This window comes from Oncorhynchus mykiss, chromosome 7 (genome assembly GCF_013265735.2).
Source record: "Oncorhynchus mykiss isolate Arlee chromosome 7, USDA_OmykA_1.1, whole genome shotgun sequence".
Classification (NCBI taxonomy): domain Eukaryota; kingdom Metazoa; phylum Chordata; class Actinopteri; order Salmoniformes; family Salmonidae; genus Oncorhynchus; species Oncorhynchus mykiss.
The window spans coordinates 2,015,360-2,040,747 of record NC_048571.1 but is presented as its reverse complement, the minus strand read 5'-3'; the positions used below and the strand labels follow the sequence as shown (position 1 = coordinate 2,040,747).

The following is a 25,388-nucleotide window of genomic DNA, read 5'->3' as shown; positions in this document are numbered from 1 at the left end:
GGGGAATGGGGAGACAGGGCTGGTTCAGGGGGATGGGGAGACAGGGCTGGTTCAGGGGGATGGGGAGACAGGGCTGGTTCAGGGGGAGGGGGAGACAGGGCTGGTGAGCCTGAAGCTGCATCTGTTGGGCCTGGCGCCAGACAGGAACAACTGATTTAGTGTGAATAGCTTGCTAAAAGTTAGCCTGCATTGATTAAATGTTGGCTAAAAGAGGAGCGAAATGTAAATACTCTGAATTTTCTGTTGAGATATTAAGTAACTAATGTTAAGGGAGCAAAAGTAGCATATTTCACTACAGACTAAGCTGACCGGTTAATTTCCACCACTCACGGACTACACCCTTCTTCCTTTGTGAATGTTTTTTCTTTATTTTCTTTCTTTTAGTTTTTGGAAGCCAGATTTTTCTTCAGGAAGTTGAGACATGATGCTCACACCGGCACTCCTCACGCACAAATTCATTTAATTTACATTGTAAATAAAATATTATATTAATGATGATAGGTTAATCATTTAATATTGATTTTATTTTTATTTTTTTTAACCTAATGTTCTAATATTTTTTTAGGGCCCCTGTCAGTCACAGGCCCTTAGAATCGGCCTACACCCTAGTAAAAAAAAGTAATTGACCACTGAACTTCGAGTTCTAGTATTTCTGGTTTCGCGCGTCCTTTCTGTCTCTCTTGCGCCTCCGTAGTTATGGTTCGTTCAGTTTACCGGACCGTGTGTTGTTTAGTTAACGTTAGCTAGCCTACCTCATAACGCCAAACGAATTGTAATGGTAACGTGTAAGAGGTGATTTTAAACAACGTTTTAAACATGTCAGAGAAAGGCGAAGTGGATTTAACTGGTGCTAAACAGAACACGGGCGTGTGGCTGGTAAAGGTACGTTGGAAATGTAGGCTAACACTAGTAGCTAACGGCTAACACTAGTAGCTAGCACGGTTAACACTAGTAGCTAGCACGGCTAACACTAGTAGCTAGCTAGTGGCTAACACTAGTAGCTAGCTAGTGGCAGCGCGGATGGATGAGGACGAGACTAGCCATCAATTGAAGTAGACTACAGTAACAGTATCATTATCATCACACTGCACACGTTAGCTAGCTAACTAACAACCAGTGTCTTTGCCCACAGGTGCCCAAATACCTGTCCCAGCAATGGGCCAAAGCATCAGGCAGGGGAGAGGTGGGGAAACTCCGGATCGGGAAGTATGTAGAATTGTCTCGTGTGTTATTGTTTGTTGGTAATCACCATCGTTGTTTACTTTCTCTGCTGGCTAAAGAGAAGTAGCTAGCTAAGGGGATTTAGCTAATCAGTTGTTTTCTTTATCTTTTGCTTTAGGAATCAAGGGAAGGCAGAGGTAATACTAGTAACTATGGTTACAGACACAGATGAATTGCATTCCAATGGAATATTGATCCCAACTCAGCCAGCAGTTGTCCTGGTCCTAAACTGACATAACTTACACTTGTTGTGCACCAGGTGGAATTCACTCTGAACGAAGACCTGACCATGATTGACAGCCTCGGGGACAAGCCGTCGGGGGTGCAGGCCCCCAGGGACCACCCGTTCACCATGCAGACTGTAGGAGGACAGACCCTGGCCGTGTTCACTGAGACCCAGTCAGGTAAGGAACAGTTACCACCAGCTGTAAACTTGATGATCAAGAAATGTTGCTCAATTTTGGTGCACCCTGGAGCTGTGTGCTAGCTAGCTAAGTGTGTGGGGGTAAGGTGCTGTTTGAGTAACCATGAAACCTGGAGGCCATGTTGTTTGAGTCATAACCTCTATTTGAATGTGTAGTCAGATAATATTGACTGTCAAAATGCCTTGTGTTTTCCCGACTGCAAATGAGCATGGTTTGTGACCATAGCTGATCTTTCACCCATTAGAGTCATCTAAGGGTAAGTAGAACTGCGTGTCTGTGTGTATCACTCCGCCTCAGGGTAAGTAGTACTGTGTGTCTGTGTGTATCCGTCCGCCTCAGGATAAGTAGTACTGTGTATCCCTCTGCCTCAAAGGTGTGTGCCTCTCTCTTCTTCTCTCTCTCTGCCCCTTCCCATCTCTCCCTCTGCCCCTTCCCGTCTCTCTCTCTCTCTGCCCCTTCCCGTCTCTCTCTCTCTGCCCCTTCCCGTCTCTCTCTCTCTGCCCCTTCCCGTCTCTCTCTCTCTTCCCCTTCCCGTCTCTCTCTCTGCCCCTTCCCGTCTCTCTCTCTCTGCCCCTTCCCGTCTCTCTCTCTCTGCCCCTTCCCGTCTCTCTCTCTCTGCCCCTTCCCGTCTCTCTCTCTGCCCCTTCCCGTCTCTCTCTCTCTGCCCCTTCCCGTCTCTCTCTCTCTGCCCCTTCCCGTCTCTCTCTCTCTGCCCCTTCCCGTCTCTCTCTCTGCCCCTTCCCGTCTCTCTCCCTTCCCGTCTCTCCCTTCCCGTCTCTCCCTTCCCGTCTCTCTCTTCCCGTCTCTCTCTTCCCGTCTCTCTCTTCCCGTCTCTCTCTTCCCGTCTCTCTCTTCCCGTCTCTCTTTTCCCGTCTCTCTTTTCCCGTCTCTCTCTCTGCCCCTTCCCGTCTCTCTCTCTCTCTCTCTGCCCCTTCCCGTCTCTCTCTCTGCCCCTTCCAGTCTCTCTCTCTGCCCCTTCCCGTCTCTCTCTCTCTCTCTCTCTGCCCCTTCCCGTCTCTCTCTCTCTCTCTCTCTGCCCCTTCCCGTCTCTCTCTCTCTCTCTGTCTCTGCCCCTTCCCGTCTCTCTCTCTCTCTCTCTCTCTGCCCCTTCCCGTCTCTCTCTCTCTCTCTGCCCCTTCCTGTCTCTCTCTCTCTCTCTGCCCCTTCCCTTCCCGTCTCTCTCTGCCCCTTCCCGTCTCTCTCCGCCCCTTCCCGTCTCTCCATCTCTCTGTCTTTGTTGTGGGCTGCATGTTGCCACAGCAGAACAGATGGAGGCCCTCTGCTTGTCTCAGTAACTCCGCTGGCTGTCGCTCAGATCGGATCAGAACCGCTGTGAACCAATCAGCTCCGTAGTTTGGATGTGATCTGCTACTGGAATGATATCTGGAGCTTGTTAATAACATAAACAAACCAATCAATATGATGGTATTGATCTGGTGTGGAGTGCTTGGTTTGAGACGTCATGATTTGTGCAATGATCTTTATGCCTCTTCTAATGTGCACGTTCTCCTCTCCCTCCCTCGAGGGTGTCAGTGTGAAGCTCATGGTTTATCCTTGTGTGTGAGTGTGAAGATCATGGTTTACCCTTGTGTGTGAGTTGTAGACAGTATATAAAGTTCTGTTTTGAGATACTTCCTGGTTTGAGTGTGAAGTCTGGCCACCGTCAGATGTGTTGTTCTGCAAGGCGTTGAAGACCAGCCGTTGTTGCCGAGCAGTTCATCTCCGTGGTTACTGCCTCTTCGCCAGAAAGCTGCTATTCTAAACCCTGGTGTTATTTCTTATTGGACCACCCTCTCCTCCCTTTCCCCCTCCCTCCCTCCCTGTAGGCCAGTCAGAAGAGAGATCTGATGGCAGCACCTCAGTTTCGGGGGCGGGGTCAGGCCCAGGTGAGTCCCCTCAGTCTCTTCCCAACTGAGAGGTGTGGAGCCTGGGCATGAGGCTGGAGGTTAGGCCTCTGTCTGGTGGAGGTTGGGCCTCTGTCCGGTGGAGGTTGGGCCTCTGTCCGGTGGAGGTTGGGCCTCTGTCCGGTGGAGGTTGGGCCTCTGTCCGGTGGAGGTTGGGCCTCTGTCTGGTGGAGGTTGGTGAGGTGTAGAGCCTGGGCAGGAGGCTGGAGGTTCGGCCTCTGTCTGGTGGAGGTTAGTGAGGTGTAGAGCCTGGGCAGGAAGCTGGAGGTTCGGCCTCTGTCTGGTGGAGAATGTTGTTCTTCTGTTAGACGACCCTAGTGATCAGTTAGACGACCCTAGTGATCAGTTGGTCTCTCTTCTCCTGTTAGACGACCCTAGTGATCAGTTGGTCTCTCTTCTCCTGTTAGACGACCCTAGTGATCAGTTGGTCTCTCTTCTCCTGTTAGACGACCCTAGTGATCAGTTGGTCTCTCTTCTCCTGTTACACGACCCTAGTGATCAGTTGGTCTCTCTTCTCCTGTTAGACGACCCTAGTGATCAGTTGGTCTCTCTTCTCCTGTTAGACGACCCTAGTGATCAGTTGGTCTCTCTTCTCCTGTTAGACGACCCTAGTGATCAGTTGGTCTCTCTTCTCCTGTTAGACGACCCTAGTGATCAGTTGGTCTCTCTTCTCCTGTTAGACGACCCTAGTGATCAGTTGGTCTCTCTCCTCCAGTTAGACGACCCTAGTGATCAATTGGTCTCTCTTCTGCTGTTAGACGACCCTAGTGATCAGTTGGTCTCTCTTCTCCTGTTAGACGACCCTAGTGATCAGTTGGTCTCTCTTCTCCTGTTAGACGACCCTAGTGATCAGTTAGACGACCCTAGTGATCAGTTGGTCTCTCTCCTCCAGTTAGACGACCCTAGTGATCAGTTGGTCTCTCTTCTGCTGTTAGACGACCCTAGTGATCAGTTGGTCTCTCTCCTCCAGTTAGACGACCCTAGTGATCAGTTGGTCTCTCTTCTCCTGTTAGACGACCCTAGTGATCAGTTAGACGACCTTAGTGATCAGTTGGTCTCTCTTCCTGTTAGACGACCCTAGTGATCAGTTAGACGACCCTAGTGATCAGTTGGTCTCTCTTCCTGTTAGACGAACCTAGTGATCAGTTAGACGACCCTAGTGATCAGTTGGTCTCTCTTCTCCTGTTAGACGACCCTAGTGATCAGTTGGTCTCTCTTCTCCTGTTAGACGACCCTAGTGGTCAGTAGGACGACCCTAGTGATCAGTTAGACGACCCTAGTGATCAGTTGGTCTCTCTCCTCCTGTTAGACGACCCTAGTGATCAGTTGGTCTCTCTCCTGGCTGTGTGGCGTCGTACTGCCACTGTGGATGTCTCTCACTGAGGAATATCACATTAAAACAGATGAAATGATGTTGCCACGTGAGAGAGTGAGTCAACACACACAGAGAGACGTCACCGGTTCTCCTTTCTAACAGAGAGAATCTCCCTGGAGGGCCTGGTGGTGCAGAGAGCAGAGTGTAGACCTGCTGTCAGCGAGAACTACATGAAACTCAAGAGGTACGTACCTACACACTCACACTATCTGTCTCTCTGTGTCTCTCTCTGTCTCTCTCTCTCTGTGTGTCTCTCTCTCTCTCTGTGTCTCTCTTTCTCTGTCTCTCTTTCTCTGTGTCTCTCTCTCTGTGTCTCTCTCTCTGTCTCTCTCTCTGTGTCTCTCTCTCTCTCTCTGTGTCTCTCTCTCTCTCTGTCTCTGTGTCTCTCTTGTCTCCGTCTCTCTCTCTGTGTCTCTCTCTCTGTGTCTCTGTCTCTCTCTGTGTCTCTGTCTCTCTCTGTCTCTCTATGTGTCTCTGTCTCTCTCTGTCTCTCTCTGTGTCTCTCTCTCTGTGTCTCTCTCTCTGTGTCTCTGTCTCTCTATGTCTCTCTGTCTCTCTCTGTCTCTCTCTCTCTGTGTCTCTGTCTCTCTCTGTCTCTCTCTGTGTCTCTCTCTCTGTGTCTCTGTCTCTCTATGTGTCTCTGTCTCTCTCTGTCTCTCTCTGTCTCTCTCTCTCTGTGTCTCTGTCTCTCTCTGTCTCTCTCTGTGTCTCTCTCTCTGTGTCTCTGTCTCTCTCTCTCTCTCTCTCCGTGTCTCTCTCTTTCTGTCTCTCTCTTTCTGTCTCTCTCTCTGTGTCTCTCTCTCTCTCTGTGTCTCTCTCTGTCTCTCTCTCTCCCCCCGACACTCACTGCTGTCTCGTGTCTCCAGACTGCAGATAGAAGAGTTATCCAAGCCAGTGAGATTGTCTCAGCAACTAGAGAAGGCTGTTACCACCAACTACAAACCAGTGGCCAACCATTCCTACAACGTAAGGAGCCTTGGCTGCCTGCACGACGATGTGCACTGTCTGTACACATTTTAGGCCCCCTCAACAACAACAACAACAGCCAGACATTTCCTCCCTCCCTCCCCTGAGCTGGACTAATACAGTGTGTGTGTCCGTCCAGCTGGAGTACGACAGGAAGAAGAAGGAGGAAGGTAAAAGAGCCAGGGTCGACAAACAACAGGTGTTGGACATGTTGTTCTCAGCTTTTGAGAAGCATCAATATTACAACATCAAGGACCTGGTCGACATCACCAAACAACCTGTGGTGAGATACTACTATATACTACTATATACTACTATATACACCTGGTATTACAACATCACCAAACAACCTGTGGTGAGATACTACTATATACTACTATAAACACCTGGTATTACAACATCACCAAACAACCTGTGGTGAGATACTACTATATACTACTATATACTACTATATACTACTATATACACCTGGTATTACAACATCACCAAACAACCTGTAGTGAGATACTACTATATACTACTATATACTACTATATACACCTGGTATTACAACATCACCAAACAACCTGTAGTGAGATCCTACTATATACTACTATATACTACTATATACACCATAACCAAACAACCTGTGGTGAGATACTACTATATACTACTATATACTACTATATACACCTGGTATTACAACATCACCAAACAACCTGTAGTGAGATACTACTATATACTACTATATACTACTATAAACACCTGGTATTACAACATCACCAAACAACCTGTGGTGAGATACTACTATATACTACTATATACTACTATAAACTACTATAAACTACTATATACACCATAACCAAACAACCTGTGGTGAGATACTACTATATACTACTATAAACTACTATAAACTACTATATACTACTATATACTACTATAAACTACTATATACTACTATATACACCATAACCAAACAACCTGTGGTGAGATACTACTATATACTACTATAAACTACTATATACTACTATAAACTACTATATACTACTATATACTACTATATACACCATAACCAAACAACCTGTGGTGAGATACTACTATATACTACTATAAACTACTATAAACTACTATATACTACTATATACTACTATATACACCATAACCAAACAACCTGTGGTGAGATACTACTATATACTACTATAAACTACTATAAACTACTATATACTACTATATACTACTATATACTACTATATACACCATAACCAAACAACCTGTGGTGAGATACTACTATATACTACTATAAACACCTCGTATTACAACATCACCAAACAACCTGTGGTGAGATACTACTATATACTACTATATACTACTATATACTACTATATACAACATCACCAAACAACCTGTGGTGAGATACTACTATATACTACTATATACTACTATATACTACTATAAACTACTATATACACCATAACCAAACAACCTGTGGTGAGATACTACTATAAACTACTATAAACTACTATATACTACTATATACACCATAACCAAACAACCTGTGGTGAGATACTACTATATACTACTATATACTACTATAAACACCTGGTATTACAACATCACCAAACAACCTGTGGTGAGATACTACTATATACCACTATAAACTACTATAAACACCATAACCAAACAACCTGTGGTGAGATACTACTATATACTACTATAAACACCTGGTATTACAACATCACCAAACAACCTGTAGTGAGATACTACTATATACTACTATATACTACTATATACTACTATAAACACCTGGTATTACAACATCACCAAACAACCTGTAGTGAGATACTACTATATACTACTATATACTACTATATACACCATAACCAAACAACCTGTGGTGAGATACTACTATATACTACTATATACTACTATAAACACCTGGTATTACAACATCACCAAACAACCTGTGGTGAGATACTACTATATACTACTATATACTACTATAAACACCTGGTATTACAACATCACCAAACAACCTGTGGTGAGATACTACTATATACTACTATAAACACCATAACCAAACAACCTGTGGTGAGATACTACTATATACTACTATAAATACCTGGTATTACAACATCACCAAACAACCTGTGGTGAGATACTACTATATACTACTATATACTACTATATACTACTATATACTACTATAAACACCATAACCAAACAACCTGTGGTGAGATACTACTATATACTATAAACACCATCACCAAACAACCTGTGGTGAGATACTATATACTACTATAAACACCTGTTATTACAACATCACAAACAACCTGTGGTGAGATACTACTATATACTACTATATACTACTATAAACACCTGTTATTACAACATCACCAAACAACCTGTGGTGAGATACTACTATATACTACTATAAACACCATAACCAAACAACCTGTGGTGAGATACTACTATATACTACTATAAACTACTATATACTACTATAAACTACTATAAACTACTATATACTACTATAAACACCATAACCAAACAACCTGTGGTGAGATACTACTATATACTACTATATACTACTATAAACACCATAACCAAACAACCTGTGGTGAGATACTACTATATACTACTATAAACTACTATAAACTACTATATACTACTATATACACCATAACCAAACAACCTGTGGTGAGATACTACTATAAACTACTATAAACTACTATATACTACTATATACTACTATATACACCATAACCAAACAACCTGTGGTGAGATACTACTATAAACTACTATATACTACTATAAACTACTATATACTACTATATACTACTATATACTACTATATACACCATAACCAAACAACCTGTGGTGAGATACTACTATATACTACTATAAACTACTATAAACTACTATATACTACTATATACACCATAACCAAACAACCTGTGGTGAGATACTACTATATACTACTATATACTACTATATACTACTATATACACCATAACCAAACAACCTGTGGTGAGATACTACTATATACTACTATAAACTACTATAAACTACTATATACTACTATATACACCATAACCAAACAACCTGTGGTGAGATACTACTATATACTACTATATACTACTATAAACTACTATAAACTACTATAAACTACTATATACTACTATATACACCATAACCAAACAACCTGTGGTGAGATACTACTATATACTACTATATACTACTATATACTACTATATACTACTATATACTACTATAAACTACTATATACTACTATATACACCATAACCAAACAACCTGTGGTGAGATACTACTATATACTACTATAAACTACTATAAACTACTATATACTACTATATACACCATAACCAAACAACCTGTGGTGAGATACTACTATATACTACTATAAACTACTATAAACTACTATATACTACTATATACACCATAACCAAACAACCTGTGGTGAGATACTACTATATACTACTATAAACTACTATATACTACTATATACACCATAACCAAACAACCTGTGGTGAGATACTACTATATACTACTATATACTACTATAAACTACTATATACACCATAACCAAACAACCTGTGGTGAGATACTACTATAAACTACTATATACTACTATATACACCATAACCAAACAACCTGTGGTGAGATACTACTATATACTACTATAAACTACTATATACTACTATATACTACTATATACTACTATAAACTACTATATACTACTATAAACACCATAACCAAACAACCTGTGGTGAGATACTACTATATACTACTATAAACTACTATATACACCATAACCAAACAACCTGTGGTGAGATACTACTATAAACTACTATATACTACTATAAACCACTATATACTACTATATACACCATAACCAAACAACCTGTGGTGAGATACTACTATAAACTACTATAAACTACTATATACTACTATAAACACCATAACCAAACAACCTGTGGTGAGATACTACTATATACTACTATAAACTACTATATACACCATAACCAAACAACCTGTGGTGAGATACTACTATAAACTACTATATACTACTATAAACTACTATATACTACTATATACACCATAACCAAACAACCTGTGGTGAGATACTACTATAAACTACTATAAACTACTATATACTACTATATACTACTATAAACTACTATATACTACTATATACACCATCACCAAACAACCTGTGGTGAGATACTACTATAAACTACTATAAACTACTATATACTACTATATACTACTATATACACCATAACCAAACAACCTGTGGTGAGATACTACTATATACTACTATAAACTACTATAAACTACTATATACTACTATATACACCATAACCAAACAACCTGTGGTGAGATACTACTATAAACTACTATAAACTACTATATACTACTATATACACCATAACCAAACAACCTGTGGTGAGATACTACTATAAACTACTATATACTACTATAAACTACTATATACTACTATATACACCATAACCAAACAACCTGTGGTGAGATACTACTATATACTACTATATACTACTATAAACTACTATAAACTACTATAAACTACTATATACTACTATATACACCATAACCAAACAACCTGTGGTGAGATACTACTATATACTACTATAAACTACTATAAACTACTATATACTACTATATACACCATAACCAAACAACCTGTGGTGAGATACTACTATATACTACTATATACTACTATAAACTACTATATACTACTATATACACCATAACCAAACAACCTGTGGTGAGATACTACTATAAACTACTATATACTACTATAAACTACTATATACTACTATATACTACTATATACTACTATATACTACTATAAACTACTATATACTACTATATACACCATAACCAAACAACCTGTGGTGAGATACTACTATATACTACTATAAACTACTATATACTACTATATACACCATAACCAAACAACCTGTGGTGAGATACTACTATATACTACTATATACTACTATATACTACTATATACTACTATATACTACTATAAACTACTATAAACTACTATATACTACTATATACACCATAACCAAACAACCTGTGGTGAGATACTACTATATACTACTATATACTACTATATACACCATCACCAAACAACCTGTGGTGAGATACTACTATATACTACTATAAACTACTATAAACTACTATATACTACTATATACACCATAACCAAACAACCTGTGGTGAGATACTACTATAAACTACTATAAACTACTATAAACTACTATATACTACTATATACTACTATATACTACTATATACACCATAACCAAACAACCTGTGGTGAGATACTACTATATACTACTATATACTACTATATACTACTATATACTACTATATACTACTATATACTACTATATACACCATAACCAAACAACCTGTGGTGAGATACTACTATAAACTACTATAAACTACTATATACTACTATATACTACTATATACTACTATATACTACTATATACACCATCACCAAACAACCTGTGGTGAGATACTACTATATACTACTATAAACTACTATAAACTACTATATACTACTATATACTACTATATACTACTATATACTACTATATACACCATAACCAAACAACCTGTGGTGAGATACTACTATATACTACTATATACTACTATATACTACTATATACTACTATATACTACTATATACTACTATATACACCATAACCAAACAACCTGTGGTGAGATACTACTATATACTACTATATACTACTATATACTACTATATACTACTATATACACCATAACCAAACAACCTGTGGTGAGATACTACTATAAACTACTATAAACTACTATATACTACTATATACTACTATATACTACTATATACTACTATATACACCATCACCAAACAACCTGTGGTGAGATACTACTATATACTACTATAAACTACTATAAACTACTATATACTACTATATACTACTATATACTACTATATACTACTATATACTACTATATACACCATAACCAAACAACCTGTGGTGAGATACTACTATAAACTACTATAAACTACTATATACTACTATAAACTACTATAAACTACTATATACTACTATATACACCATAACCAAACAACCTGTGGTGAGATACTACTATAAACTACTATAAACTACTATATACTACTATATACTACTATATACTACTATAAACTACTATATACTACTATATACTACTATAAACACCATAACCAAACAACCTCAGTGGAATGGTCTGAATGTCCATCTGTGTGGTCGACCCGCTGTTTCGTAAAACAGGCCGTTGGCTTTGGCTTTATTAGTCCTGATTCCCGTGTCCTAAAATCAATTAGTCTATTTTTGTAAGCTCTGAATATCAGCTACCCAACTTTATCAGGAGTTATCGCGAGTTTATTTTACAATGTGTTTACGCGGCGGGAAATGAATGCAGACATATTTTAGTTATTTATTTTCGCTATAAAATCAGCTTGTTAAAAATAATTGACAGATACAAACTTGACGTCGCTGATCATGACAACGGGGGGAAACTCCTTGGGACAACAGTTGTCCACTTTAACCCGTCCTGTTTTCAGGATGTGTTGTAAACATGACAGCTCGTTTAGTGTGATGTCATTTTAGGGTAACGGGCTCGTTTAGTGTGTTCCCATTTTAGGGTAACGGGCTCTCTTAGTGTGTTGCCATTTTAGGGTAACGGGCTCTTTTTCAGAGAAATATGCAGGATTTTAAAAAGTGTCCCGTCTCGTTACATTGTCATCCATTTTTATCTCCAGCCTGTAGACGACAGAAAAGGCCACCTCCTCTCTCTACCTCCTCCTCTCTCTACCACCACCTCTCTCTACCTCCTCCTCTCTCTACCTCCTCCTCTCTCTACCTCCTCCTCTCTCTACCACCTCCTCTCTCTACCACCACCTCTCTCTACCTCCACCTCTCTCTACCTCCTCCTCTCTCTACCTCCTCCTCTCTCTACCTCCTCCTCTCTCTACCTCCTCCTCTCTCTACCTCCACCTCTCTCTACCTCCTCCTCTCTCTACCTCCTCCTCTCTCTACCTCCACCTCTCTCTACCACCTCCTCTCTCTACCTCCTCCTCTCTCTACCACCACCTCTCTCTACCTCCTCCTCTCTCTACCTCCACCTCTCTCTACCTCCTCCTCTCTCTACCTCCTCCTCTCTCTACCTCCACCTCTCTCTACCACCACCTCTCTCTACCTCCACCTCTCTCTACCTCCACCTCTCTCTACCTCCTCCTCCTCTCTCTACCTCCTCCTCTCTCTACCTCCTCCTCTCTCTACCTCCTCCTCTCTCTACCTCCTCCTCTCTCTACCTCCACCTCTCTCTACCTCCTCCTCCTCTCTCTACCTCCTCCTCTCTCTACCACCTCCTCTCTCTACCACCTCCTCTCTCTACCACATCTGCTACGTGATTTTTGGGGGGCTGAATGTTGGAGGAGTCTCTTCAAAAGCGCCCTGGAGAGGAGCGCTGGGAATGGACCTTTTGACCAAATGGGCCACTGTTTATCAAAGGCACATCACCTTAAAAAAGCCCATATGAGAGAGTGTCGTTGTTTTGTGGCAGAATTAGGTGAGGGTTTTATGTGTTGTTGGGAGAGCTGCGTCTTGGGTTTGTTCAGCTCAGAAAAGGTCGGCCTCGTCAATCTGCCGCCGTGGAGACGGATGCCTAATGAACGGGGTCGTCTGTTTCAGTCTGAGGTGGATGTCTAATGAACGGGGTCGTCTGTAGGGGTTTATGTTTCAGTCTGAGGTGGAGACGGCTGTCTAATGAACGGGGTCGTCTGTAGGGGTTTATGTTTCAGTCTGAGGTGGAGACGGCTGTCTAATGAACGGGGTCGTCTGTAGGGGTTTATGTTTCAGTCTGAGGTGGAGACGGCTGTCTAATGAACGGGATCGTCTGTAGGGGTCTATGTTTCAGTCTGAGGTGGAGACGGCTGTCTAATGAACGGGTCGTCTCTGGGGTTTATGTTTCAGTCTGAGGTGGATGCCTAATGAACGGGGTCGTCTGTAGGGGTTTATGTTTCAGTCTGAGGTGGAGACGGCTGTCTAATGAACGGGGTCGTCTGTAGGGGTTTATGTTTCAGTCTGAGACGGCTGTCTAATGAACGGGGTCGTCTGTAGGGGTTTATGTTTCAGTCTGAGACGGCTGTCTAATGAACGGGGTCGTCTGTAGGGGTTTATGTTTCAGTCTGAGACGGCTGCCTAATGAACGGGGTCGTCTGTAGGGGTTTATGTTTCAGTCTGAGGTGGAGACGGCTGCCTAATGAACGGGGTCGTCTGTAGGGGTTTATGTTTCAGTCTGAGGTGGATGTCTAATGAACGGGGTCGTCTGTAGGGGTTTATGTTTCAGTCTGAGGCGGCTGCCTAATGAACGGGGTCGTCTGTAGGGGTTTATGTTTCAGTCTGAGGTGGATGTCTAATGAACGGGGTCGTCTGTAGGGGTTTATGTTTCAGTCTGAGGTGGAGACGGCTGTCTAATGAACGGGGTCGTCTGTAGGGGTTTATGTTTCAGTCTGAGGTGGAGACGGCTGTCTAATGAACGGGGTCGTCTGTAGGGGTTTATGTTTCAGTCTGAGGTGGATGTCTAATGAACGGGGTCGTCTGTAGGGGTTTATGTTTCAGTCTGAGGTGGAGACGGATGCCTAATGAACGGGGTTGTCTGTAGGGGTTTATGTTTCAGTCTGAGGTGGAGACGGCTGTCTAATGAACGGGGTCGTCTGTAGGGGTTTATGTTTCAGTCTGAGGTGGATGTCTAATGAACGGGGTCGTCTGTAGGGGTTTATGTTTCAGTCTGAGGTGGAGACGGATGCCTAATGAACGGGGTCGTCTCTAGGGGTTTATGTTTTAGTCTGAGGTGGAGACGGCTGCCTAATGAACGGGGTCGTCTGTAGGGGTTTATGTTTCAGTCTGAGGTGGAGGCGGCTGCCTAATGAACGGGGTCGTCTGTAGGGGTTTATGTTTCAGTCTGAGGTGGATGCCTAATGAACGGGGTCGTCTGTAGGGGTTTATGTTTCAGTCTGAGGTGGATGTCTAATGAACGGGGTCGTCTGTAGGGGTTTATGTTTCAGTCTGAGGTGGAGACGGCTGCCTAATGAACGGGGTCGTCTGTAGGGGTTTATGTTTCAGTCTGAGGTGGATGCCTAATGAACGGGGTCGTCTGTAGGGGTTTATGTTTCAGTCTGAGGTGGATGTTTATCTGGTCAAGTTAGTGATGTAATACTTTACACAATATTTCCTTTTGTACATATAAGAGATGAAACAGGGAATTCAAGACCAGACTGGATACTCAACGCTCTTTCCTGCTCCTTATTCCTGTGTGATAGTAGTCTGTAATATAATACAACACCTTAACTCTCTCTCTCCCCCCGCCCCCTTCATTCAGAGTTACCTGAAAGAGATTCTGCGCGACATCGGCATCTACAACGTGAAGGGAACCCACAAGAACACGTGGGAGCTGAAGCCAGAGTACAGACACTACCAGGGAGGAGAGGAGGAGGAGAAGGAGACCGACGACTAGCCTGGTCTGGGACCTCCAGCCTCCTAGAGAGCTCACCACTAGGAGAAGGACGACTAGCCTGGTCTGGGGTCCCACCACTAGGAGGACGACTAGCCTGGTCTGGGGCCCCACTAGCCTGGTCTGGGGCCTCCCTAGAGAGTGTCGTTTTGGTTTTTATAGACGCAGAGACATAAAGTTGTGAAGCTACTGATGTGTTGAGTTGGCCAGTCAGGACCCCGGTCCTATACTACATGTCGGTGAAATCCCAAGTGGTACCCTATTCCCTATATAGTGCACTACTTTAAAGATAGGACCCTGGTCAAATTTAGTGTACTATTTAGGGAATAGGGTGCCACGTTTGAAGGATTCCTACTATTCTGAACAGTGAGGTGCTTTAGGTTCATCTCACCTGGGCCACTATGACGTTTATTCCTGTGTGTTTGTGGGATCTGACCGATCCAGTCGATCGGGGATCGGTTTACAGACACGTCAACCAAGGATCAATACGTACAAGTTGTTTATAAAAATGTGATTAACGACTTTTGGAATAAAATTAATGTTTTTGTAAAAAAAAAAAATGTTTAAACTACCAGTCTGCTTTTCTGTAGAAACGAGGTGTTACTCTAGTGAGATCACATCTCTACAAACCTGTGTGCAGTAGAATAACTGGAAGGTCCTGAGCAGAAATATGACTGAGGTCATCTGTATCGTGCCTGATCTAGGATCAGGTTCCTGATAAGCCACCAATAGAACCAGAGGTCATCTGTATCGTGTCTGATAAGCCACCAATAGAACCAGAGGTCATCTGTATCGTGTCTGATAAGCCACCAATAGAACCAGAGGTCATCTGTATCGTGTCTGACTGGGAGTCCTGATCTAGGATCAGGTTCCTGATAAACCACCAATGGAACCAGAGGTCATCTGTATCGTGTCTGACTGGGAGTCCTGATCTAGGATCAGGTTCCTGATAAACCACCAATGGAACCAGAGGTCATCTGTATCGTGTCTGACTGGGAGTCCTGATCTAGGATCAGGTTCCTGATAAACCACCAATGGAACCAGAGGTCATCTGTATCGTGTCTGATCTAGGATCAGGTTCCTGATAAGCCACCAATAGAACCAGAGGTCATCTGTATTGTGCCTGATCTAGGATCAGGTTCCTGATAAACCACCAATGGAACCAGAGGTCATCTGTATCGTGTCTGATCTAGGATCAGGTTCCTGATAAGCCACCAATAGAACCAGAGGTCATCTGTATCGTGTCTGATCTAGGATCAGGTTCCTGATAAGCCACCAATAGAACCAGAGGTCATCTGTATTGTGCCTGATCTAGGATCAGGTTCCTGAAAAGCCACCAATAGAACCAGAGGTCATCTGTATTGTGTCTGATCTAGGATCAGGTTCCTGATAAGCCACCAATAGAACCAGAGGTCATCTGTATCGTGTCTGATCTAGGATCAGGTTCCTGATAAGCCACCAATAGAACCAGAGGTCATCTGTATTGTGCCTGATCTAGGATCAGGTTCCTGAAAAGCCACCAATAGAACCAGAGGTCATCTGTATTGTGTCTGATCTAGGATCAGGTTCCTGATAAGCCCCCAATAGAACCAGAGGTCATCTGTATCGTGTCTGATCTAGGATCAGGTTCCTGATAAGCCCCCAATAGAACCAGAGGTCATCTGTATCAAGTGTCTGACTCTGGAGTGCTGACCTAGGAACAGATCCCACCGATCCATGGAAACCTAAAACTGATCCTAGACCAGCCTTCCGAGACACTTGATATAAATACAGGATGGGATTCCTTCTACAACAGATGTTTTAAAACCAAAGGATTTATATCTGTCTGGAGGGAACGACCGGGTTTGAGAGAATCAACACTGATGCATCATGGGTAAATTATGACTGCTGTACATAATATCGAGCAGATATATTACACACACACACACGATGCAAGATGATCAGTCAGTTGACTCGCCTTTAAAGTCGGCCTCCATGCCGAACACAGTATGGACCCATCAGACCCCCATCAGAACAGGGTTTCCTGACCCTCTGCTCAGGGACCAGAACCCAATGTTAACCAACAGTATGGACCCATCAGACCCCCATCAGAACAGGGTTTCCTGACCCTCTGCTCAGGGACCAGAGCCCAATGTTAACCAACAGTATGGACCCAACAGACCCCCATCAGAACAGGGTTTCCTGACCCTCTGCTCAGGGACCAGCAGACGTGTCACACATTTGTTGTTGCCCCACCGGATCCAATGAGCCACGGGCTTGATAAGTGGACCAATGGAATCGTGCGTTCTGGTTCAGGGCAACAGCTACGCGAGACGTCTGGTGGTCGTCCCCCCCCCCCCCGAGCAGAGACGGGGGAGGGACGGGGAGGTACTGTATCAGAGTGAACGCAGACGGCACAGAGGACGTTGTATTTCGGCCAATAGGCCCGTTTATTTCACAACATAGTGTCAATGAGTCCTTTACAATTGTGTGAGAGAGCAAGGTGGTGGGAGCTGGACATCTGATGGAAGTCACCTCGCACACAGCAGCCTAACCGGCATGGTTCCATCCACGGTGGTGGTGGGGGGGCAGGTCCTGACCGACGACCGTCCGTTTAGAAACGGGGCCCGGCGTCTCCCCCGGGAGGCCAGATGTGGGGGACGTAGAGAGAAGGTTGGGGCCACAAAAAAATAAAAACTTGGGATTAAAGAAAGACAAGTCTGTTCCAGGTGTTGGGAGGGATACAGGCAGGGTCAGTCTGTCCATGATCGGGGAGGCGGTCGCTACGGTAACAAGCAGGCAGGGCAGGGTCAGTCTGTCCATGATCGGGGCGATGGTAGCTATGGTAACAAGCAGACACGCTCCCTCCGGTCCAGGCACTTCTGTTAGACGTCCGGATGGTTTACTGCAGAGAGGAAACAGATGAGAGACTATTACCCACGTGGAGATGGACAGACAGAGGAGAGACTATTACCCACGTGGAGATGGACAGACTATTACCCGCGTGGAGATGGACAGACAGATGAGACTATTACCCACGTGGAGATGGACAGAGGAGAGACTATTACCCACGTGGAGATGGACAGACAGATGAGAGACTATTACCCACGTGGAGATGGACAGAGGAGAGACTATTACCCACGTGTTGATGGACAGACAGAGGAGAGACTATTACCCACGTGGAGATGGACAGACAGATGAGACTATTACCCACGTGGAGATGACAGATGAGACTATTACCCACGTGGAGATGGACGGACAGAGGAGAGACTATTACCCACGTGGAGATGGATGGACAGACGAGACTATTACCCACGTGGAGATGGACAGAGGAGAGACTATTACCCACGTGGAGATGGACAGACAGATGAGACTATTACCCACGTGGAGATGGACAGAGGAGAGACTATTACCCACGTGGAGATGGACAGAGGAGAGACTATTACCCACGTGGAGATGGACAGAGGAGAGACTATAACCCACGTGGAGATGGACAGCGGAGACACTACTACCCATGTGGAGATGGATAGAGGTATTAGGTGTGTCTGATTGGTCAAAAGTAGTCAACTAGAAAGTGAATAGGGGTGCCATTTGGGACAACACCCTAATCAACAGCTCTTGCCTCTGTCTGGGCAGTACCACCTCTGGTAAACACCATGTGCTCCTCTTCTCTATCCGTACAGCCACTCGGTCAGGCAGTCGGGGAAAGTCAAGGGAATATTTTATTTAGCATCCAATTGCAAACCCAGAAGTCACAGAGGAGAACTTCAGGTCTATCAGATGAATGCATGGGCTTAAATATCTTAAATAGCACCCTATTCCCTATATAGTGCACTACTTTAGACCAGAGCCCTATAGAACCATATTCCCTATATATAGTGCACTACTTTAGACCAGGGCCCTATATATAGTGCAGTACTTTAGACCAGAGCCATATAGAACCCTATTCCCTATATAGTGCACTACTTTAGACCAGGGCCCTATAGAACCTTATTCCCTATATAGTGCACTACTTTAGACCAGGGCCCTATAGAACCCTATTCCCTATATAGTGCACTACTTTAGACCAGGGCCCTATAGAACCCTATTCCCTACATAGTGCACTACTTTAGACCACTGGTGTACCATATGGGACAAAGTGAATCAAAAACACTGATCGTTGCAGATAGAAATTGAATGACTAGAACAGATAAATCCCTGGGTTCTTCGTTGCCTTTACACTCAGCTTTAAGGGAGGGGGGGTGGCACAGGTGGTTGAACGTTGCCTTTACACTCCTCCCTCCCCTACAGAGAACCCGACAGTCCTCCGTCGTCACGGTAACTTACGTATTTCTCGATCTCGATGCCGTCTTTGAAGAAAACGAAGAAGGGCGTGACCCCGTCCTCGCGGTAGTCTAGCAGGCCGATGGCGCCGTCACAGTTCATGGACTCACCGGTGAAGAACTGAAGAAGAGGAGCAGGTCACGTGATCAACAGGACGTACAAGGAGACACTGTTCAGTCATCGTTTCATACAACGAGGAAGAGATGCCTTCTTTTGGAACAAACCACACACACACACACACACACACACACCGCCCCCCCGACACACACCGCCCCCCGATACAAACGCCAAAGTGTAAGCCAGCGACTTGACAACGTACTCCGGTAAACTACAGATGTTAGTGTCATAGGTCACAGCCTCTAAAGGTGTCCTGAGATCGTCACTGTCATAGGTCACAGCCTCTAAAGGTGTCCTGAGATCGTCACTGTCATAGGTCACAGCCTCTAAAGGTGTCCTGAGATCGTCACTGTCATAGGTCACAGCCTCTAAAGGTGTCCTGAGATCGTCACTGTCATAGGTCACAGCCTCTAAAGGTGTCCTGAGATCATCACTGTCCGTTCCAGTGTCCATTTTAACCAGCCCTCATCCATCCAATATCAAACAGTATGTCCATTTTAACCAGCCCTCATCCATCCAATTTAAAACAGTATGTCCATTTTAACCAGCCCTCATCCATCCAATTTAAAACAGTATGTCCATTTTAACCAGCCCTCATCCATCCAATTTAAAACAGTATGTCCATTTTAACCAGCCCTCATCCATCCAATTTAAAACAGTATGTCCATTTTAACCAGCCCTCATCCATCCAATATAAAACAGTATATCCATTTTAACCAGCCCTCATCCATCCAATATAAAACAGTGTGTTCATAACATACATGTACCCAACGGCCGGTGCTGTGTGGAAATGGACATGCCAAATGCCCCCCATTTCCCCTATATAGTGCACTATATATGGACATTGGAAAGGGGAAAAGGGGGGGCCATTTGGGACCCTGACATGCGGTAGGGGGGGGGGGGGGGGGTGGATGGATTCTCTCACCTGGTATTTATCGAGGTTCCCCAGGATCATCTTAACAGCTGCTGGAGCGCCTGCCATGAAGGCCTGTACCCTCTTAGATCCCTGCTCCTCCAGCTTGGCCTTGACCCTGGGACACACACACACACACAACAACAACCATGTTACATTCCCCATCAGGCTGCCTGTACCCTCTTAGATCCCTGCTCCTCCAGCTTGGCCTTGACCCTGGGACACACACACACACACCACAACAACCATGTTACATTCCCCATCAGGCTGCCTGTACCCTCTTAGATCCCTGCTCCTCCAGCTTGGCCTTGACCCTGGGACACACACACACACACACAACAACAACCATGTTACATTCCCCATCAGGCTGCCTGTACCCTCTTAGATCCCTGCTCCTCCAGCTTGGCCTTGACCCTGGTGGGGGGGACAACAACTGTGTTACATTCACAACATTCCCCATCAGGCTGCCTGATTCTCCCAGAAAACAGAACCCTGCTTGTACACTTGTTTGTTTCATTACCTATATTTTACCTGGGTAAAGTTGACCGAAAACATATTCTCATTGACAGCAACGACCCGGGGAACGGTTACAGGGGAGATTGGAAATGGACTGAACCATGTCGACTCCCTGTGGTTTAACAGGTATTTAGACTGGACTGAACCATGTCGACTCCCTGTGGTTTAACAGGTATTTAGACTGGACTGAACCATGTCGACTCCCTGTGGTTTAACAGGTATTTAGACTGGACTGAACCATGTCGACTCCCTGTGGGGTAACAGGTATTTAGACTGGACTGAACCATGTCGACTCCCTGTGGTTTAACAGGTATTTAGACTGGACTGAACCATGTCGACTCCCTGTGGTTTAACAGGTATTTAGACTGGACTGAACCATGTCGACTCCCTGTGGTTTAACAGGTATATAGACTGGACTGAACCATGTCGACTCCCTGTGGTTTAACAGGTATTTAGACTGGACTGAACCATGTCGACTCCCTGTGGTTTAACAGGTATATAGACTGGACTGAACCATGTCGACTCCCTGTGGTTTAACAGGTATTTAGACTGGACTGAACCATGTCGACTCCCTGTGGTTTAACAGGTATTTAGACTGGACTGAACCATGTCGACTCCCTGTGGGGTAACAGGTATTTAGACTGGACTGAACCATGTCGACTCCCTGTGGGGTAACTGGTATTTAGACTGGACTGAACCATGTCGACTCCCTGTGGTTTAACAGGTATTTAGACTGGACTGAACCATGTCGACTCCCTGTGGTTTAACAGGTATATAGACTGGACTGAACCATGTCGACTCCCTGTGGTTTAACAGGTATATAGACTGGACTGAACCATGTCGACTCCCTGTGGTTTAACAGGTATTTAGACTGGACTGAACCATGTCGACTCCCTGTGGTTTAACAGGTATTTAGACTGGACTGAACCATGTCGACTCCCTGTGGTTTAACAGGTATATAGACTGGACTGAACCATGTCGACTCCCTGTGGTTTAACAGGTATTTAGACTGGACTGAACCATGTCGACTCCCTGTGGTTTAACAGGTATATAGACTGGACTGAACCATGTCGACTCCCTGTGGTTTAACAGGTATTTAGACTGGACTGAACCATGTCGACTTCCTGTGGGGTAACAGGTATTTACACCCATTTGAGACCCATAATGGAACAATCCGATGAGTCATAGCAGGCCGTGCAGAAAGCCCAGGGACAATACGATGTCATGTGTGTATCAGTTACCAAAACCCCTGGGTGTCACCAGAGAGAAGTTGCCCAGGCTTGTCAACATGCACTTTAAAATTTGCCTGACAGTTGAGTCTGATTTTCCGTTTAAATATCACTCTCGTCCTGTTACTGGTGTTGGGCCAGTAAGTGAAAGGTTGCTGGATCGAATCCCAGAGTTGACAAGGTAAAAAACATGTTTTTTTAAATGTCATTCTGCCCCTGAACAAGGCAGTTAAACCCACAGTTCCCAGATAGGCCGTAGTTGTAAATAAGAAATGTTTAATTTTAAAAAACCATGTGTTAGATGAGATGCCAGAGACACTTACGCCTTCATATAGCCCTTGATGTAGCTCTGGTAAGCCTTCTTGTTGTAGGCCGAGGTCTCCTGCAGTTTGCTGTTGAGCACAATGTCGACTCCACTGACTGTAGACGCTTCACTGCCCTCATCGCCGCCCTCTGCAGAGGCGTTGGCACCGATTAACGCACCGTCGACGTCCTCCGACCTGGAAGTGAGCTGGAACGGAGATCCTGGTTAGGCTAGCAGGCTAAACGGTACACCGGTATCAACACGTCATCGTAATTAACTAGCAGATCCAGTCTAAATTATGTTATCATAACCCTCCTGTATTTTGAAGTGAGTGAAATAAATGGAATAGCTAGCCAAGTATGCTAACAGCTAAGGAAGATGACCGTTTTTCAATACAGTTAAAAGTAACTTAGTGGACGTTTAACGTACCTTTCCCTGTACCTCGTACAGCATACCGTCGCAGACCTCCGTGATTTTGTAGACCTCGGTGAATAGCTCATCTCCTGAAATACATCATTATTAACCAACGCATAGCCAAACGTGTGAGTTGAAACGGTAGATGGCCTACTAGTTGACACAATAGTTAACTAAAAATCAGCTGTTTACGATAGAAAAACAGGGCATTTAGTACAACTTGTTACCTAGTTAGCCAAACGCCGGTAGGCCTCGCTAACTAGCAGGGAAATGCTAACTCTCCGGTAAGCCTAAACACAGTCTATCGGTTTACTCCGTTATACAGTACATATAAAATGTACAAATTGGATCGATCACGGTACAGAATACCATGGAGGAACTACGACGAAGTTTGTTATTTTTAAAGTAATTTCCACATCGTTGGCACAAAGGGCAGTAGACTTCCGGTAGGCCCCAAAAAAAACACACACTACAAATGCAGACCAACACAAAAATATATATATTTATAAAAGAAATAATACCAGAATATTGATAATATAAACGTTAGATTACCGGTGATGATATCCTTGTAGATGATCATTTTTGTTGGATTGTAAAAAGTGACGTTCCACGGGAAGATGTTTCTGGATCCCTACCCGTCTCAGGACTCGTAAGGAGAAAAAGGACAGAAAACAGCGGTTCCCCAACTTAGATAGCGGCGGGTGCTGGTGACGTCACCGCCGGTCTCCGGCGCCCCCTTCAGGACACGTTGCAGGGTGCCGCTTCTCCGGGTGCGTTCTCCAGCCTGCACTTTTTAATTTATTTAGGTCTTATTATATATATATATATATATATATATTTGTTTAAAATGTTTATTATTATCTTTATTATTTTATTGTTTTTTTTTAACGTTTGTTTATTTTATTTGTTATATTTATTTTTCCTTTTTTTCTTTTTTTCCCCCTTTATTCTGTAAAATAACAAATTAAATCCTTTTTCTTATTTTTGTATCTTTTTTTGTTTGTTTCAGGTTTTAAGCAGCGTGGAGTTGGCCCTTTTTATTTATTTAACCTTTATTTAACCAGGTAGGCTAGTTGAGAACACCTTTATTTAACCAGGTAGGCTAGTTGAGAACACCTTTATTTAACCAGGTTGGCTAGTTGAGAACACCTTTATTTAACCAGGTAGGCTAGTTGAGAACACCTTTATTTAACCAGGTAGGCTAGTTGAGAAGAAAAGTTCTCATTTACAACTGCGACCTGGTCAAGATGAAGCAAAACCAGTGTGACAAAAACAACGACACAGAGTTACACATGGAATAAAACCAACGTACAGTCAATAACACAATAGAAAAATCTACCCTGCAGTACTCTCCCAGTCAGGCTTGTCGTGCTGCCGGGGAGCGTCACCACACCATCCCCCCCCAATTTGAGAATTTCTCAAAAAAGTTTCTCTTTTGGTCCATTCAACAACAGAGCGATACGAATCTTGTTTCAGCAGGATGTTGTATCTAAATGTCATGCCTTATTGGAATGGATTTATTGATAATATCTGTTGGAAAAAAAGTTTGGTTGTTGCCACACACAAACCTACTTGTTAACAAAATTAAGGAAGTTTCCTTTAAAATGATTCATCAATATTATCCTGCCAACCACTATATGAAGAAGTTTAAGGAAAACATCAACTCAAATTGCTCCTTTTGTAATGACCAGCCAGAAACAGTGGTGCATCTTTTTGGGGGATTGTATTCATCAGGATATTTATAATTGAACACATTTACGAAGATTTTACACTATTGTGGAGAGATGTCCTGCTTGGATTCTTTACATACGATAGAAATAAACTGAAACATTTTTATGTAATTAATTTCATTATTCTTTTGGCCAAATTTCATATACACAAATGTAAATTTACAAACAAAAAACAAAATTTCTAACCCTACAAAAATAAATTGAACTGTATTTTAAGGCAGTTAAATACTCTACTAACAAAAAAGCTGTTAGAATTATAAGTGTATGTATGTTCCTTAAGGTCCTTGTGTAATTGTAATGTGATATTCTTTCATTCGGTTTCAGTAATATGTTTGTTCCAGAAGAAACACCCTGATCTCCCTGAGAGATCTTGCTCTTCGAAAATAAAAAGTTCCCTTG

General features: G+C 43.3%; 2 protein-coding genes and 1 non-coding gene across 13 annotated transcripts; 1 reads left to right on the top strand and 2 right to left on the bottom strand.

Moving 5' to 3' along the window:
* The first annotated feature begins 617 nt into the window (after window positions 1-617).
* Window positions 618-16,024, top strand: LOC118936673 (general transcription factor IIF subunit 2-like). Of its 11 annotated transcripts, none has more exons than XM_036982059.1 (11): window positions 618-748; window positions 783-882; window positions 1,133-1,206; window positions 1,340-1,358; window positions 1,481-1,625; window positions 1,891-1,902; window positions 3,473-3,532; window positions 4,998-5,109; window positions 5,792-5,891; window positions 6,031-6,174; window positions 15,333-16,024. In XM_036982059.1, exons 2-11 carry the CDS (start codon window positions 817-819, stop codon window positions 15,465-15,467), a joined length of 867 nt encoding a protein of 288 aa, XP_036837954.1. In that variant the 5' UTR covers window positions 618-748; window positions 783-816; the 3' UTR covers window positions 15,468-16,024. The 11 variants fall into 11 exon arrangements, with proteins under 11 accessions (XP_036837954.1, XP_036837961.1, XP_036837953.1 ...); XM_036982058.1 differs by having other exon boundaries at window positions 687-882; window positions 15,333-15,471; window positions 15,565-16,024; XM_036982057.1 differs by having other exon boundaries at window positions 687-882; window positions 15,333-15,481; window positions 15,554-16,024.
* A 1,845-nt stretch (window positions 16,025-17,869) lies between these two features.
* On the bottom strand, window positions 17,870-24,005 carry LOC110515394 (translationally-controlled tumor protein homolog). The gene is made up of 6 exons (XM_036982068.1): window positions 23,812-24,005; window positions 23,275-23,348; window positions 22,865-23,052; window positions 20,809-20,914; window positions 19,770-19,886; window positions 17,870-18,348 (listed from the first exon to the last, which is right to left on the bottom strand). Exons 1-6 carry the CDS (start codon window positions 23,837-23,839, stop codon window positions 18,346-18,348), a joined length of 516 nt encoding a protein of 171 aa, XP_036837963.1. The 5' UTR covers window positions 23,840-24,005; the 3' UTR covers window positions 17,870-18,345.
* Window positions 19,098-19,233, bottom strand: LOC118965416. Its single transcript, XR_005052742.1, has one exon. It is a non-coding gene; the product is annotated as a small nucleolar RNA SNORA31 (small nucleolar RNA).
* Window positions 24,006-25,388: the final 1,383 nt, after the last annotated feature.

Bases quoted from the DNA above. Each gene is read 5' to 3' on its own strand.
- LOC118936673 (XM_036982059.1), top strand. From the start codon at position 817: ATGTCAGAGAAAGGCGAAGTGGATTTAACTGGTGCTAAACAGAACACG. The intron at 3,533-4,997 runs GTGAGTCCCCTC...CAACACACACAG, and splicing joins GGGGGCGGGGTCAGGCCCAG to AGAGACGTCACCGGTTCTCC. The intron at 6,175-15,332 runs GTGAGATACTAC...CCCTTCATTCAG, and splicing joins ACATCACCAAACAACCTGTG to AGTTACCTGAAAGAGATTCT.
- LOC110515394 (XM_036982068.1), bottom strand. From the start codon at position 23,839: ATGATCATCTACAAGGATATCATCACCG. The intron at 23,053-23,274 runs GTACGTTAAACG...TCTCCGTTCCAG, and splicing joins TGTACGAGGTACAGGGAAAG to CTCACTTCCAGGTCGGAGGA. The intron at 19,887-20,808 runs GTGAGAGAATCC...CCTCTTCTTCAG, and splicing joins GGAACCTCGATAAATACCAG to TTCTTCACCGGTGAGTCCAT.